General features: G+C 44.1%; 3 protein-coding genes and 1 non-coding gene across 16 annotated transcripts in view; 1 reads left to right on the forward strand and 3 right to left on the reverse strand.

Annotated features, from left to right (window-relative positions):
- The window catches only part of CPSF3 (cleavage and polyadenylation specific factor 3), a 30,482-nt gene extending 28,386 nt beyond the window's left edge, over positions 1 to 2,096 (reverse strand). Inside the window, exon 1 of the mRNA XM_033125018.1 lies at positions 1,933 to 2,096. Coding sequence (XP_032980909.1) covers positions 1,933 to 1,982 — 50 coding nt within the window. The 5' untranslated portion in view covers positions 1,983 to 2,096. The remainder of the gene's footprint in view (positions 1 to 1,932) is intronic.
- TRNAK-CUU (transfer RNA lysine (anticodon CUU)) lies at positions 1,547 to 1,620 on the reverse strand. The gene has a single exon. It is a non-coding gene; the product is annotated as a tRNA-Lys (tRNA).
- A 136-nt stretch (positions 2,097 to 2,232) lies between the features above and the next one.
- On the forward strand, positions 2,233 to 11,626 carry ITGB1BP1 (integrin subunit beta 1 binding protein 1). Of its 5 annotated transcripts, none has more exons than XM_033125021.1 (8): positions 2,247 to 2,382; positions 4,769 to 4,871; positions 5,158 to 5,199; positions 5,734 to 5,812; positions 8,202 to 8,338; positions 10,030 to 10,122; positions 10,671 to 10,820; positions 11,365 to 11,626. In XM_033125021.1, exons 2-8 carry the CDS (start codon positions 4,800 to 4,802, stop codon positions 11,434 to 11,436), a joined length of 645 nt encoding a protein of 214 aa, XP_032980912.1. In that variant the 5' UTR covers positions 2,247 to 2,382; positions 4,769 to 4,799; the 3' UTR covers positions 11,437 to 11,626. The 5 variants fall into 5 exon arrangements, with proteins under 5 accessions (XP_032980916.1, XP_032980912.1, XP_032980914.1 ...); XM_033125022.1 differs by lacking the exon at positions 2,247 to 2,382 and adding an exon at positions 2,520 to 3,296; XM_033125023.1 differs by lacking the exon at positions 5,158 to 5,199.
- Positions 11,627 to 12,899: 1,273 nt separating this feature from the next.
- Positions 12,900 to 14,597, reverse strand: part of ASAP2 (ArfGAP with SH3 domain, ankyrin repeat and PH domain 2) — a 147,546-nt gene continuing 145,848 nt past the window's right edge. For all 9 annotated transcript variants that reach the window (XM_033125013.1, XM_033125016.1, XM_033125014.1 and 6 more), the window contains one exon: positions 12,900 to 14,545. In XM_033125013.1, coding sequence (XP_032980904.1) covers positions 14,471 to 14,545 — 75 coding nt within the window. In that variant the 3' untranslated portion in view covers positions 12,900 to 14,470. The remainder of the gene's footprint in view (positions 14,546 to 14,597) is intronic.

Below are 14,597 nucleotides of genomic sequence, written 5' to 3' on the forward strand. Positions count from 1 at the left end.
CTTACTGAGTAAAACCCCCCCAAATTACAAACCTTAGAAACATAAGGCTAAGTGAAAGAAGGCAGTCACAAAAGGCTACTACATTATAGGGTCCCATTTATATGACATGTCCAGGATAAGCAAATCTGTGGAGACGAAAAGTACGTTAGTAGTTGCCTAATTACCCTTTTATTCATCTGCTATACTGCTGCTAGGAGCAATCTTCAATCTTCCTAAAATACAACGTCCACTATATCCCATCCCTGCTTAAAATCCTTTGTTGGCTCCCTGTAACTGACAATAAAGGCCCAAAATCCTTAGTATGTGTACAAGGTCCTTCATAAGATGGACGCTGACAGCCTCTCTCACCTCACCTGCTAATCTTTTAGCGATGGCCCTGAGGAAACTGTAACTACTCTCATTTTCACCCGCGCCACTTCCTCTGGCCGGAACATCCTTGCCATACTTTACCTGTTTTTAATTCCTACTCCTTCTTAAGACTCAGCTCATGCGTATTTTCCAGGATGCACGAGATAGCACTTTCTTCTCCTCAATCTGCTAGCAATCCCTCTTCCATACTCTCAGGACACAGTGCAATGCCTACCTGTACTGTTGTAAGAGTAACCATTTACTGAGCACCTACCTTGATCTTTATTCCTCACAACAACAGATGCTCTATTATTTCCACAGGAGAGAAACAGGTTCAGTGAGATTGCACACCTAGCAAGTGATAGAGTACGGACTGGATTTCAGGTCTGACTCCAAAGTAATGGTCTATTATTCGAAACTCTCTCTCCAGTACTTTTCCAGTACTGGAAACTCTCTCCAGTACTTTTTCATTTTCATCTTGCACTGCAATTCCTTCCAAAAGGGTGAATTCAATGAACTTGGCCCTGTCTCCTTTGCATCCCCAGGGCCTACTGTGGTGCTTGACACTTGACACAGTTTGCTGAAAGCACAGAGATGACAGGTGTGAAGTAAGCAGTGGGAAACTTGTGTTATGTCCCCAGTAGGTGCTCAGTGAGTCCTTATTGAGGAAATGTGTAAAGGAGATACTTTCCACCTTTTGAAAAATGCACATTCATGCTGTGCTAACTAAAATCTAACAATAAACGTGTTTGTGGATTTGAATTGCTTATTTGCAGAATAAGTTCTCCACATTTATATTTCCCTTTCTAAGCAGCGTTCCAGATCGCTAAGGTCCTTTTCTGGCAGAAGGCCACCTCCACTGAAAGACCAGCTTTCTCGTGGACACCCAAGGGCTGCGTTTCTGACCTTAGCATTTCTGCTTTTCCTCCTCTCCAAGTTCCTACCCTCCTTCTTCTGCAAGGGTCTGAGCTCAAAACGGAACGCATAACAAGTCCCCATATTATTTCTTCTCTCACATATATTATTTCTTCTCTCTCACATCTTGGCAAATGCCAAATCCTGGAGGTAATAAGAAACAGATGTAGTTCTCGCACTGCTATAGCCTTATCCGGGTTCTCATCTCAGGCTGCCGGCATCAGCATCACCGGTTCCCTCAGGTTTTGCCACTTTTTTTTGTTTTACGGAGGGCGCAGCTCATTGGCCCATGCGGGAATCGAACCCAGCAACCTTGGTGTTAAGGGCACCCGCTCTAACCAACTGAGCTAACGGGCCACCCCGTGGTTTTGCCATTCTTTAGTGTACATGAAAGCGCCCACGGGACCCCACAGACCTGCCCCCACCCCCAACTCCAACATCCTCTCCCGAGACTGAAGAAAAAGCCAAATCCCATTGCCCTAGCAGCTCCTTCCGATCAACAGTTCTCCAAACCCCTTCAGCAGGAGAAGCCGGGCCACAACGCGGAGCAAGGGGGCAGGCTGCCGAGGCAGGCTCGAGTGGACGGCGACTGGGGCGGCCAACCAGTTACCCCTCCCTCCTCGCCTCTCACAGCCCGTGGCTTCACTCCCTATCTCGCCGGTCCCTTACAGGGGTCGGATCAGCAGCTGGTCACTCTCCTCTGCAGGAATTGCAGACATCTCGGAAGTCTGAAGGCGAAGCACGGGCGAGGCACAGGTCGCGGGAGGCTTTCTAAACGGGAAGCATAGCCACCGGGACCCAAAGAGGGAACAACGCCATCCACCACGAGCACAACTTCCGGCACTCTGCAGCCCGCGACACCAGGCCCCTCCCCTCGACTTCCGGTCGGAGAACCCCGCTCGCGAGGTTCTTTCCCACACTGGATCCGAAAACCTCAAGCGGGGTCAGGACTGCGCCTGCGCGAGTTCTCGGAGGCGGGGTCGGGCGGGCGGAGCCAGGCGGCCGGAAAAGCTGGCGCTGGAATTAGAACGGGAGTGGCTGTCGCGGCGCCGGGTGCTGCGGCGGTGGGTGTCTGACCTCGACCACAGACGACCTCAGGGATGGGTCAGCGGTTGTGAGGTGAGAGCTCGGCCCTCACCGCGTTGGGTTGAGTCTGGCCTGGAAAGCAGACCCCTAGGGCGGCGCCGGCAGGGAGGCCCGTGGTGGGGCGGATGGGTGGGGACGCGGGGGCCGCGGTCTCCACGGGGGACCCGCCCTCCCTAGATCGGGAACCCAGGCCTCGAGGCGGTGAGTGATGGGCGGCGGGAGCAGAGGAGCGGCCCGGGTGCCCGATTCCTGTTTGGGCTGGGACTGCAGCTCCTGTGACGACAGTGACGTGTGTGGAGGGTCCCGTCGGAAGGGCGACGGGGAGTGGGAGCAGCACGGGGCTGCTTCCCGTGCCCGACTCTGCTTTGTGGGGCGCTGAGGAGCACTCACTTCTTGTGCTGGCTCCTGTTGTTTCTTCACGGCTTCAACCCCCGTGCTGCTGCTGCACAGGGCAGCGGTTGTGTCTGTCTTGTTTACTGTCATCGTACCCATCTGCACGTGGCAGGCATAGCACAACCGTGAGGAATACGTGGGAAGCAGTTTGAGTCTGGAAAGAGCTTTCGTGCCGGATCTGTCTAGGTTCCAAACTTGGCCCCACCCATTATTAGCCTGGTGACTTCAGTGGGCAGCTTTGACTGCCACATTTGAAAGGGGCTGTAATACTGCAGCCTTGCTGGTGAAAGATATAGCACCCAGCACTGGGCGCCTTGGTAGGTGTTCAGTACATGGGAGTTGTTTTTTGGATGTCGTCTCCCAAGAAAGTTCTCCAAGACATTAAGCATGTCCTCTGCCAGGCTGTGCCAGGCACTGGGTAGACAGACCAATGACTGAGACCCTGCCTTTGACCAGCTCACAGTTCAGAGTACACAAGTAGACAACAGCAGACTAATGCTATGAATGGAGGTCCAAGGGAGGCTTTCTAGAAGACAAGCCTGGAGTCTTGACAGGTGAGTAGTTAAAAGGTGGGAGAGCATTCCAGGCAGAAAGAATGGTGGGAGCAAAGCATGGAAACGGGGAGCAGAGGGCGTGCTGAGAGAACCTGGAGCAGCTTTACATTCCCTAGAGAGTTCCCTAGAGGCTAGAGGTAGGTAGAGCCCGTGATGGAGCTTGCAGGCCCTGGCGGAACGCTTTAACTTCCGTCTCTAATTTTGGGGAGTCAGCGAAAGATTTTAAGCAGGTTCGTGGCATCAGATTCGAGTTTTAGTGAAAATTTAGCTGGAGCTCGGTGGTCAATTTAAAGTGGCAAGGAGTCCAGTTGGGACATGAAGTCCTTAAAATTGCATGCCAAACCTGTGCATTTTTATGGGTTGAGGGTCCGCCACTTTCTCAGATAATGAACAAGTAGGTATACACAGCAACGGTCTAGTGACGCTGCGGGGCCCGTTAGAGACAGGGGTGAGACAGGTGGTACGGTATATTCAGTGGAACTTGGCACTTGATTGGATGTGGGGCTTAGACCCTCATCGGGTACACTGTTTTTCTGAAAAGAATGGACTACATCAGAATGAAAGGAAATGGAGTGTGCAGACTGCTCTGTGGAACTTCTGAAGACAGTAAAATAGTATCTGTCCTATGTTAGCAGATTCCCTTGTTCCCTGTGTAGAATCCAATCTTTTGGAAAACCTGTTAGGTTGTTTTACTCATAAATCCTCCTGAAAGATGGGTCACAGTTTCCATCTGTAAAATGCAGATTATAACCTATCTTCTTTAAGCTCCTGGAAGCTGGGGGCCTAGCTCCCTCCCACCTCCCATCGTATTTGGCACAGATAAGACTCTTAGAAAAAACATCTGGAGCAAACGGATGTGTCACCAGGTTGCTGTGAGGATAAAATCAGACAATGAATGAGGTGCTCCTGTTTCCAAGGCATTTATTATTACTTTAAAAAGATGTTATGTTAGACTGACTCTGGGAAACTTGAGGTCGCCTCCTTCCTCGACCTTACTGGAGTGAGGAGGTGAGAGCTAGCACCTAGCAGTATTTTTATGTCAGCTTTTACCTAAAGCTAGTCAGCACTTCAAGAAAAATGCACATTTCTGAGAGGTACGTATGTCTTCTAAGCCCTACCATTTTCAGAATGTGAACCTGAGACAGTAACTGAATCTTAGTATTGATTAAAGAGAAGACACTTGAATATTTCGAGAACTAGATGACATATGTCTGCTACTTCTGAGGACAATGCTTTTTACACCTCTAGATATGACAAGGGTTCTGCCCTTTTGGTTCTTTGGGCTAGATTTTTATAATTTAAAGAGAATGAAAAAAAGAATAGTATCCAAATTTTGTGGTCAAAGGAAAATATTTATATTTTAAGAGGGTACACCAGGGAGCTGGAAGGAATTGATGATTTTATTCCTATTATGCATAAAGTGATTTAAAATTGCTTTTCTGGGTATAACTAAACACCATCTGTTTTTCTAGGGAGCTCTTCTGGACCAAGCTATGGTGAAAAATGTTTCGGAAAGGCAAAAAACGACACAGTAGTAGCAGTTCCCAAAGTAGTGAAATCAGTACTAAGAGCAAGGTAGGGGGATGGAATTGGGAAGAGAATCATAAAGAATGAGAATTTTGTTTCTTCTAACTGATACTGCATAAAGGACACTAACCATGGCAGACCTGCTGACATTCTTCAAACTGGGTGTGTTTTAACATTAATTTCTTGCACTAGAGACACATTCAGTGCTAGATTCAGTTTTCTTTGTTTTAGTGGATGCTTTGAAATTCTTAAATTCACTAACCTAGGCGGGACAGGACCTATCTATGAATGGGCGCATTGAAACAAACTAATTTTGCAATTTTTTACCTGCTAGAAATTGCATGCAGTTAACGGGCTGAATCACTTGAATTCCCAGGTTTGTGGTGTGCGTGCATAAGTTTAATTGTACACTAACATGTAGGAGGCTTTGTTGGTTTTTCTTTGCAATTCACGTCTATAGTTACGCTCTGGTCTGCCTGTCAGCCTGTGTGTTTACTGCTGCAGGCCAGGTACCGGTGCGAATAATTGCAGAAGCACTGGGGTGAGAATCAGGAGACCTGGCTTAGAGATCTGGGGTATTCACTAGATGTAACCTTGGGAAAATCACCGCACGTCTCTGCATCTGTCTGCTCATTTATTAAACAGTGTAACACTCCCTGCCTGCTTTCTGCACAGGGTTCTGTGGAGATCATGTGAAAGCAAGGTATAGATTTTCACATACGATATAAGTATCAGGAGACAGAGATACTGCCTTTGGTTCAGACTAGGGATGTTGGCACCACATTCATCTAGTACTGTTATGGGTACTGTTGGGATTAAATGTGTGAATTCATCTATAGTAAGTTATTTGAATGTTTGGTAGAGAACTTGGGAGAGGACAGTGCTGCTAATTATGTCTGTTATTTCTCAGTCTGTAGACTCCAGCCTTGGGGGGCTTTCTCGATCCAGCACTGTGGCCAGCCTTGATACAGATTCCACCAAAAGCTCAGGTACGCACAGGTTGATCGTTTCTCATTTAAGGCTTTTTTTGTTGTTTTTTTTTTTTAATTGGGGAAGGGGAACAGGACTTTATTGGGGAACAGTGTGTACTTCCAGGCCTGTTTTTCCAAGTCAAGTTGTTGTCCTTTCAATCTCAGTTGTGGAGGGTGCCGTTCAGCTTCAAGTTGTTGTCCCTCAGTCTTAGTTGTGTTGGGCACAGCTCAGCTCCAGATCCAGTTGCCGTTGCGGGTTGCAGGGGGCACAGCCCACCATCACTCGCCGGAGTCGAACTGGCCACCTTGTGGTTGAGAGGATGCACTCCAACCAACAGAGCCATCCGGGAGCTCAGCTGCAGCTCAGCTCAAGGTGCCTTGTTCAATCTTAGTTGCAGGGGGCGGAGCCCACCATCCCTTGTGGGACTTGAGGAATTGAACTGGCAACCTTGTGGTTGAGCGCCCACTGGCCCATGTGGGAATCGAACCGGCAGCCTTCGGAGTTAGGAGCATGGAGCTCTAACCGTCTGAGCCACTGGGCCGGCCCTCATTTAAGGCTTTTAACAGATGTTTTACCAGGGTGGCATAGTTCTTCAAACATCATACAGAGTTCTTGTGTAGTTGACTTTTCTTTCTTTCTTTCTTTTTTTAATTCATGTTTCAGTGAGCAGAATTACATCTTCAAGATTTTTATTTTATTTTATTTTATTGGGGAAGGGGAACAGGACTTTATTGGGGAATAGTGTGTACTTCCAGGACTCTTTTCCAAGTCAAGTTGTTGTTCTTTCAGTCTTAGTTGTGGAGGGCGCAGCTCAGCTCCAGGTCCAGTTTCCGTTGCTAGTTGCAGGGGGTGCAGCCCACTATCCCTTGTGGGAGTCGAACCGGCAACCTTGTGGTTGAGAGGATGCTCTCCAACAACTGAGCCATCCGGGAGCTCAGCGGCAGCTCAGCTCAAGGTGCCGGGTTCAATCTTAGTTGCAGGGGGCGCTGCCCACCATCCCTTGGTGGGACTCGAGGAATTGAACTGGCAACCTTGTGGTTGAGAGCCCACTGGGCCATGTGGGAATCGAACCGGCAGCCTTCGGAGTTAGGAGCACGGAGCTCTAACCGCCTGAGCCACCGGGTCGGCCCTGGCTTTTCTTTCTTGCCTAGTCTTTTTGACAAGAGTTCAGAAATGGCCCCAAATCTGGTGGAATGCTGGTTGGGGGTATGGAGTGTTTGGTGAAAGCCATGACCTTGGAGGTTGGCTAGGGCAGGTGGACAAATGGCTCTGAACGGGTCCAGGAGCAAAAACATGTGGAAAACATCATGGTAACAATTTAGAAGTTTCAAAATAGCTTTTTAAGCAATAGGGTGGCAGAGCGTGAATTCTGTTGGAACTTGTATTGTTCATGGGGTGTAGAACAATGTCTTGCTGATGAAAAGGATTAAGGAGCCATTTACCCAGAGATATACCAGCTTGGAAACTTCAGGAGCACGTGGTAATTACGGGTAGCATCTGTCACAGACACTTGAAAACATTTAGGCAGCCACCGGAATAAGTGGCTCTTTAGGAATTAAAAGGTGGCTTCTAAGCCACCTATCAGCTAGTGTCAACTGGAAATATACTATATTCATTTTCTTGTCTAAAATCCTTCCACTGTTCCTTTCAGGATTATAGACTAGTCAGTCTGAAAAAAGTGATGGGAGGCGGGAGAGAAGCATATGATGTAAAAGAGAGACTAGCAGGCATAAGGCCTATTAAGCTTTACTTCCAGGTGCCTTTAGAATATTAAAAATATGGCTGGACATCTTTTTACTACATAAACATCACCTAAAAGTCATCACATAGTATTCCCTTGCTATGGTTGATATCGTAAATATTTTGTGGTGATTTTGTATTGTATTGACTAGATTTTATAGCTCACTCATGGTTCTCCAACCTGTTACCATCATTAGGTTAAGGAGTTCCCTGTCCAGCATTACTCCATTGACATTAAAAAAAATATTGTCCAGTCTTTTCTGAGTGAATGGTAGTTAGATGAGGGTTCCTGAATGAGAAGAGAGTTGAACGTTAACATGGTAAAGAGGGAGGAGAAACCAAAGTATTTAATGTCATTATGCATTTTAAAGGTACTCAATCACTAGCTAGTTGACATTTTATGTTTTGACATGAAGGATAGTAATAATTTATTCCTATTTCGTTTTATATTTAGTATATTGTGAGTCACTGAGGAAAAGGTATATGAAATTTTAAGTTCTTTCCCATTACATCAAAAAATTTTGGATTTTAAGAGAATTTTATTTTTGTTACAGGTTAAGTTCTGATGACACAGTCTGTTTCCTGCTTGGGAAGGGATTGAGGATACCCTGTAATGCAGCTATGTCTCTTGAAGTCTTACTGTTATCCTTTTTCTTTCACCTTTAGGACAAAGCAACAATAATTCAGATACCTGTGCTGAATTTCGAATAAAATATGTTGGTGCCATTGAGAAACTGAAACTCTCGGAGGGAAAAAATCTCGAAGGGCCACTAGACCTGATAAATTACATAGATGTTGCCCAGGTAAAAAAAAAAAAGTTCACTTTTGTAAGATTCTGAAGAGTAAACTCATGGCTTTGGAGAAAGACATGTTCCTCCGGGCCTTCTGTCTTATCCTGAAGCCATGCTTTTGTCACTGGTGTTGAGCGCCATGGTCACAGGAGGTGAAAGGTGCTGTGGAGCCTGAGTCTCGTGGGAGACTGACAGTTCCTTCCTCAGACAGTCTTTTTTCTGGGTCTGTTTAAATGAGGAGCTGAGTGCAGCGACTGGTTACACACCCTAGCTTTGTCTTTAAAACAGTCTGGAAAACCTTGCCGTATCCCCACCGAACTATTTTTAGCTCTGAATAACCGAGTTCCTGGTGGCGTTGACCTAACATACCTGTTTATTCAGTTTCCAACAAGAATTGTGGAGAGGTGGGTTTCAAAAACAGATCCGGGTCAAGAAGATAGAAAATGGAATTGCATGTCTGTGTTCGTGAACAAAGGGACATTAAAGCAATGGGCTGATTCCCTGATCAGGTCATAGTATCGGTTATACTTAAGAAGGTATGTTCTCTGAAATCCCGGAGAATGGGATCATTAAATATCATGGTCGTAACTCGTGAAAGGTCTCTTCTGTCTCAGAAGAAATCAGCCAATCTGATTTGCCGTTTAACACAACTCTCTGTGGTGGGGACTAATAGTTTGTGTCCCAGCATTTAGTTTGGAACATAAGTCATTCCAACGTGCCGGCAGCAGCTAATCTAAGTGTAAAGTATTATGCTGGAAGATTGGTAATGTTTCCCCAAAGTACACTGGGGTTATTTTCATTCTCATTAGGACTGCTAAATGTCTCCTGTCACCATAGCAATGGGGCTTGTCAACATTCATTGACAATAGCGCTACTATTATCCCATTTTTTGATTCCTGGAATTGCTTTACACTGTGAGAATTAGCCAGAGGTTAGCATGGCATTGTGAGGACGCCAGAATTAAGGTAGGTGGACATGGCGCATTTACCATCATCTCTTTAATGTAGGCGAATGGTCCCACAAAAACGTTGGCAGTGAGAACATCTACTGGTTGCCAACAGCATCTTATTTTAGAGAAGACAGGTTAGGAGACGGTATCCTGGTTTAGGAGATGAACTGGATAATCTGTCAGGGAAACCATCCGGTATTATCTGCTGTTTTGTTTCTGAATAACTCTAAGTGCTGAACAATGTTTGAGAGCAGAGTAACCATTCCTCCCGCAGTGCTTACTGACTGACAGCCCTGGGCCACAGGGATAACCAGACACATCAAACACCTGGGTGGATATAAAATGGCTGAGAAAAATGGGTCCTGTGGCCATGTGTCCCGATCATTTTGTGGGGACATTAGTATAAGTTTTGAGTGTGTAAAGACCTTTATTTTTCTAATGTAAATATTTAAACCTTGCTGGGATCTGTGAGAAGCATCGAGTTTGTAATTAGGGTTAATCCCAGACAAAGGGATAGAAAATAACACCTGGAGTCCATTGGTTGGAATTTTGCTCAGATTGGTTGACTGAGATTGATAAAAAAAAAGCGGGGGGGATTTTTCTGCCTCATTAGAGAGAAATTCTTGCTGGGCTATTGTGTTCCACATTCTTTAAAGGGTTTCGGTTTGTGATAGCTAGATACTAAAACTGAGTAAATCAGACTAAATGTAACCATTTTTAAATGTATGTCATGTAATTTATTTTTACTTTAAAGCAAGATGGAAAATTGCCTTTCGTTCCTCTGGAGGAAGAATTTATTATGGGAGTTTCTAAGTATGGTATAAAAGTGTCAACATCAGATCAGTATGTAAGTAATTGAATTTATTAAGGAAAAAAATGTGTTGCAGGTTTTGGGGAGTTAAGGACCCACTTGCAGTTAGGTCTGGTCCTGTTTGCTAGTGGTGGGTTTGTAAACATTCCTGGCAGCTGGTCTTAAAAGTGACCCGTTTCTTCTGGTGGATGAACAGGAGCGTCCCTTTGCTTCTCCTGTGTGGTAGGGCCCAGGCCAACACCCCAGTGTTGGCCCACAATGCATTTCAACTTAGGATGCCATTGCCAGTTTAGAGCAGCTGTGAGCTTGCAAGCTGGGCATGGAGAACTGGATCGTGAACTCAGACCATCTTACTCCTGTCTTTCTGGAATTTAAGTAGCAAGATGTAATCCCGGAGGCAAAGGGCCCCATAACTGAGCACATTGGAATGTCCCTTTGGGTGAAAAACCTGTAAAACTACTTTCTCCCAGATCCAGAGACATGCTGTTTAAAGCCTCCTAATAAATTCTGCATGAGAAAATCTGTTGTAAGAATGGAGACATATGCAAAACAGTCCCAATCTTTCTTTTTCCTGACTTCTGCAGGCTGTTTTACATAGGCACGCTCTGTATTTAATCATCCGGATGGTGTGTTATGATGATGGTCTGGGGGCAGGAAGAAGCTTACTGGCTCTGAAGACCACAGACGCAAGCAACGAAGAATACAGCCTGTGGGTTTATCAGTGCAACAGCCTGGTGAGGTTTTAAGTCATCCTGGTTAGGTTTACTCATCGAACGAAGCAGCAAAACCAGGGACTATTTGGTCTTTTCAAAGGCCGAAGAGATGCTTTCCAATGTATTTCATACCTGGCATAACATAATGAAGGAGCTGGAGGCCAGCCAGCTGTCCAGACCTACTGTAGCCTGTGAATGGTTTCTCGGGCCAGGGGCAGCACGCATGTGTAAGCATCACAAGGTTCAAGGGGAACACAAAGCAGGGAGGGAAAGTGGTGTGTCCCCCCGGGGCAGGGCCCCCTGCTCTTCTGCACCTTCTTCTGACTTGTGGGTCCTTCCCCAAGGACGCATTCCTGTGTCCCCACACGCACAGTCCTCCACAGGCACACGGGAAGGGAGCCCGCGGGGCGTGCTGGGAACAGGCAGGCTGTCCCAGGCTTTCCAAAGCTCCTGGTGTGTGAATTTAGCAGATGTGTTAAGAGGGTCAGATTTATGCCTTTGCCGGGCAGAGGAAGTTCAGGAAGAGACTGATGAACTTTCTGACTGTCCCTTTATACTTCTCTAGGAACAAGCACAAACTATCTGCAAAGTCTTAGCCACCGCTTTCGACTCTGTGTTGACATCTGACAAGTCTTGAATTCTGCAATCAAGTGGAAGCTGACCTCAGGTGAAGTTCAGCTGTTTCCTCCGGTTCTGTTTTCAATTTGCAACGTTTGAAAACTATGATGAAAATATGAAGTGATCCCTTGCTGTAGGTTTTCTGAAGAAAATATAATGTATAAAATACCAATCATTTGTTTTTCTATTCAAATGTGTCTTATTAACAGCGCATTAACTCTCAATACTACTGGGACTAGAAACCTCATTGGTCACTTAAACACAAACGAGCTTAACCTCTTTAAGTGTCAAAGAAGGGCTCTCAGTGAGTAATAACCATCGAGAACTTTCTGAGGAAGGCGAATGCAGTCTGCTCTGGAGCACTTGCCAGGAACGTGGTCTCTGGCTTGGAGCTCTGGTCAGGCAGAGGCTTGGCCTGGGGACCTGGGTCACGCTGGTTTAGAACAGTGACACTGCCAACTCAAGACACTAAAGTAAAACTTTAAAGTGTATTGTCAGGATGACATGCTAGTAAACCATAATATTTATCTCAGGGTTAAGAGAACCTTAAAAGATTACTGCTCATGTTAAAAGTCATAGTAGTTAAAGAATCTCATGTACAGTAGGCTAGTGTATTTTTTTAAAGGACTTTTTAATATACGACGCTTGAAGGATTAAAAACATTAAAAAGAATGCCACGTCCATTTAAAAGTATTTTATTTTTTCCTAGTCAAATGACTAGTTAACAAGAAGAGTAGACTTATTAACCATGCTCTAATTATAAATCACTGCATTAAGGACAATGAAAATAGGAATTGATTTCGGTTATACAATATATACAGCTGAGCGGCAACTAGACCAAAGTAATCAAGTGAATGAATTGAATATCATACATCTCAGATAGCATTACAAGCTGCATATCATGTCACCCACGCCTAGCAGATCATACAGTAACTGTCAGTCTGCGCACATATTTCTGAGTTGTCATTCCTAGAAGTCAGATCTGATGGAAATGGCATGCAAAATGCCAGAATCCTGCAGCGAAGTTCATGAAACGTAAACTTGAAATATAAATAGATATCTACAATGTTTTCCTTTCTCTCAGTTGCTTTCTTTTTATTTTAATTTGCAAATAACTAGGAAAAGATATTAGCAGGGAAGTTAATATAATTTCTTCTCTGGCAAGAGTCCTATTAATTACTGCACAATAGCACCACCAAATTGTAGACTGGAAAAATATTTCCTAGATATTTATGTACCAGTGAACCTGATAGATTTGTTTGGGAGTGGTGTTCAAATGTTGATATGAATCAACTTGAATTCCTTATATAGCTGGCACCACGTAGTCAAAAGGCTGATTATAAGTTACAGATGCGGGAGGATTGTGTTAAAATATACATAAGTGCACCGTGCAAAATACATCTGTTTACTTTCTTAAATATATGAGAAAATTAACTAAATGAAGAGTTCAAACAACAGAAATGAACAATTAGTGAAAATGGATGTAGTGCTTTAAAAAAAAGACTTTAATTACAGATGTCTACCCGGAACTTTGAAAGGCAAAAAGCAGTTGCCATACAACATCATAAAACATTCCAGTTTGTTCAGTCTTCTTTATAATAGCAACAAAACATACAATGCAATTAAAACAAAAACAAAAACTCTACACTTACTAGAGTCTTGCATAATAAAGACAGGCTGCTTCAATCAAATGTACCATCATAACAAATGCAATAAAAAGCATCATCACCTCACTTTCCAAGCCTATACTTAAATTTATTCCTTTACTTTTGGTAAAAATCCAAGTGAACATTATATGCCTATTTATTATCAGAGAATGCCAAAATTTCCAATATTCCTCCTATGAACTTAGGCTCACAATGACTAAATAGAGGTATGACAGTCAAGTTCATGAAACTAAGGAATTTCAATTTTATCATATACAACCTAATCCCCCTAGCCCTAGTAGCTTAAGTTTAAGAATGACATGATGGACATCAATAGTAAAGCTGGATGTTCTGGAGGTATTACCTGGGACCTACAGATTTCTGATATGCTCTTGATTACAAACAAATGGACAGATTAAAGTTTAAGACAGTGTAACTACCATTCCTGTTGGTATATTATATAAATACAAGATGCTAAAGTGAGCAAACATTCTCATGAGCTAGAAAGGGGAGGCAGTGGTACGTACACTCAACAGGAAATAGCACGTAGGTGGTAATAAGCGGGGGCTGCACCAGGGTTCTTATCTGTGTGATGAAGTTCAAGAAGGCAAACTCCAACACACCTAAAGCATACAAACGAGTATAAAGAACTGCTTTGCAATCCATCATCCTTAGTTTTTAACCAAATTCAGGAAATACAGTTTTATATAACCTGGAACTGAATTAACTGCTATTTTACCGTATGCCCTAGTAAACTATTGGTAGTTTTGTTAAGTAGGATTGTTCACAATAGGTTATACACACATGCAGAATACAATGATAGTTGCAACGTCACAAATTAGGGTTGGAAAGTACAACGCTAATGTGTAAATTTCCAAATTGCTTTAAATAAATGTTGGGTGGATTTCAAAGGAAATCTTTAAAGATAGCTTCTTAAAAAAATGCCTTGAATGGTGAACTGATAGCATTTTATCTCAAAAGTCCAGGCTGGTCAGGGACTTGTGAAGCAACACTTGACTGGCTTCCTAAAACAATAATGACGCTAAGGGTCACCAACTTCAGAAATGGGCCAAGGGACGCAGGAAGAATTTCTATCCAATACTCATGTTTCTCGGTTTACCTAATTCTGCAGATTCAAGATCTTGATTATGTAGTTAAAATAACTTTGCAGTTCACCCTTTAGGAAATTCTGTTTTTCCCAATGAAAGTATAGTAATGTTTCATGAAAATCACAAATTATAAAAACAATTCACTTATCTATATAAATTGCCTTTGAGTTTTAAAAACAGAACAGTGGCATTAGAGAAAGTGGGCTACCGTGCAATCCACGAAACTGGTTATTTGGCAAGAGTTTGGGTACCCATAACGAAAACAGGAACATAACAACCGTTAGGTGTCAGTAGCAATTTAGTCGGCAATAAAGTGCACAAAAGATACAGGAAAGGCTCCTTTGCGACTGGGATCTCCATCGATGTGGCCAATCTGAAATGAACAGACGTTTAGGTTGTTATAAAAACTCCGTATGTTGGAAACT

Source organism: Rhinolophus ferrumequinum, chromosome 13, assembly GCF_004115265.2.
Source record: "Rhinolophus ferrumequinum isolate MPI-CBG mRhiFer1 chromosome 13, mRhiFer1_v1.p, whole genome shotgun sequence".
Taxonomy (NCBI): Eukaryota; Metazoa; Chordata; class Mammalia; order Chiroptera; family Rhinolophidae; genus Rhinolophus; species Rhinolophus ferrumequinum.